The sequence below is a fragment of the Lathyrus oleraceus genome, chromosome 6 (genome assembly GCF_024323335.1).
Source record: "Lathyrus oleraceus cultivar Zhongwan6 chromosome 6, CAAS_Psat_ZW6_1.0, whole genome shotgun sequence".
Lineage (NCBI taxonomy): Eukaryota > Viridiplantae > Streptophyta > Magnoliopsida > Fabales > Fabaceae > Lathyrus > Lathyrus oleraceus.
This window is the reverse complement of record NC_066584.1, coordinates 171,263,268-171,265,273: the sequence shown is the minus strand read 5'-3', so window position 1 is coordinate 171,265,273 and position 2,006 is coordinate 171,263,268. Positions and strand designations below refer to the sequence as shown.

Sequence of the window (2,006 nt, the reverse complement as noted above, 5' to 3'; positions counted from 1 at the left end):
TTTTAATATATATTTTTAATTTTATCTTTTAATTAATATCACTATTTTTTTTATATGTTTATCAAGATATCATTTGTTATAGGATGAGATGAGAGCGAGGGAATAGAAAACAAGTCCAATTCAATTACGCGTCCTCTGCCAACTCCTCTTTTTCTATATTATCAATATGTCTCACTCAGTTTGACTCTTCACCCGTGCTCTCTAGAAAGCAGAAACCACAAATGCCCAAATCCACCCATATGCCTTTTATTAACTGCAATTGCGTAATACACTTTTTCATCATTTTTTATTTGCAACCGTTTCTAATTCTAGACACTTCCAAATTAATATTTCTTCCTTTGTTTCAAAATAACTATTACTTCTCTCTCCGTCCCGAAATGAATAATTAAATTTATCATTTCACACAAATTATAATTCATTTTGACTGATATCAAACCAATAACAACAAATTTATCATCTTTTGCCTCTATTTTCGGATCACCTGCTAAACTTTAGCTTATAAGAAAAACAAAATAAAACTCATTCTTTGCATTTTTTTATTGTAACAAACTTTCCGCATACTGCTCATTTTCTGTTACAAGGTGCCGTTATGGCTCCAACGGAAGATGAGGCAGCAGTTATCTCAAACGCAAACACAAACACAAAGACCTACTTTATCTTCCTTTAAATTACAAGCATTACACATCAAAACTCAAATATTATTTTATCTGGTTTCCAAGATTAGTCTCTGCATTTGCGTGCAGAGGATATGTCGAATAAGGTAGTTCTTATACCGGTGGGATCTTCGAACCGGAGACAACCGCTTCTACAACAGAACAAAAGTTCGTTGAAAGCGGGGACGCGTCTCGGCGAAGCAGTCGGTGGAACCGCCGCCGTGTGTTGCTGCTGCCCATGTGCGCTGGCGAATATCGTTTACCTAGCGATCTATAAAGTTCCGGCGAGTCTTTGTCATAAAGCGTTGAAGAAGAGTAGGCAGCGTCGTCGTCGCCGTCTTCAGTCGTCATCCGGGGAAGGGATGTTGCCGCCGAAGCCGATGCAACGTTGCACGTGTGGATGTTGTGATGACTTTGGTGTTCGGGTGCATCCCACGTGTAGTGACGACGATGATGATGTGGATGTGAAAAGTGAAAGTTTGGGGGTGGAGGAAGAAGATAAAGAGGCGGTGGAATTGGAGAAAGAGATGTGGGAAACGTTTTATGGAACTGGATTTTGGAGAAGCTCTTCTCAGAGGAATAAAGATTCATCATCTTTTTCACCTTCTCAATCTCAAAGGGTGTTTTTTACTGCTTCTGCGCCTAATCTTCAGGTTCCTACCTAACCAACCTTGTAATCAAATCAAATGGATTCAAAAGGTTCTAGTCAATTATATGAGTGAATTTGTTCAGGTTGATTTGGATGGAACTTGTGTATGCTTTATTTTTTTATTAGCAATGCAACATGTGGTTTTCCATTTCAAGAGATTCATTACTTCTTGTTTCTTACGATTGCCACCGTCATTACAATTTATAACGATTATTCAAGTGTCAAGTGCCTTTCATCTTTGTTTATTATCAAGTTTCCGTGTTTGTATCATGCATCCGAAATGAGTTAACAATGGATTTAAGAAATTTTGTCACCATAATTAAGCTGCTGAGTGGTGATGAGTATTAAGAAAGCATGGGAACAGCATATGAAGTTAAATCTATATTTGTGGTAGATTTGTTTTTACTTTGTGAAAAACTAAGAATAAAAGGAAAGACATCATGAATCAGATTATAGTCTATATTCCATTATTTGGAACCAGATCCTCGATTTTATTATTTAGAATCAGATCTTCAGCAGCGAAACTTCTGAAGTTCTCTCAATCCAACCATCATTAAGATAGAGGTAGAGAGAGCTGAGCTGTAAAAGATTTGAAGGATAAAGAATTATGAGTTCACACAAGACAAAAATAATATTGATGTTATTTTGTCCATTGTGTAAGTAAACCTTAAAATGCAATAAAGAATTGTGGTCAAGCATGTTGT

General features: G+C 36.6%; 1 protein-coding gene across 1 annotated transcript; it reads left to right on the top strand.

Moving 5' to 3' along the window:
- Positions 1 to 748: 748 nt before the first annotated feature.
- LOC127094595 (uncharacterized) lies at positions 749 to 1,318 on the top strand. Its single transcript, XM_051033412.1, has one exon. The coding sequence runs from the start codon at positions 749 to 751 to the stop codon at positions 1,316 to 1,318; it is 570 nt and encodes a 189-aa protein (XP_050889369.1).
- Positions 1,319 to 2,006: the final 688 nt, after the last annotated feature.

Coding starts and splice junctions, on each gene's coding strand:
- LOC127094595 (XM_051033412.1), top strand. CDS start 749: ATGTCGAATAAGGTAGTTCTTATACCGGTGGGATCTTCGAACCGGAGA.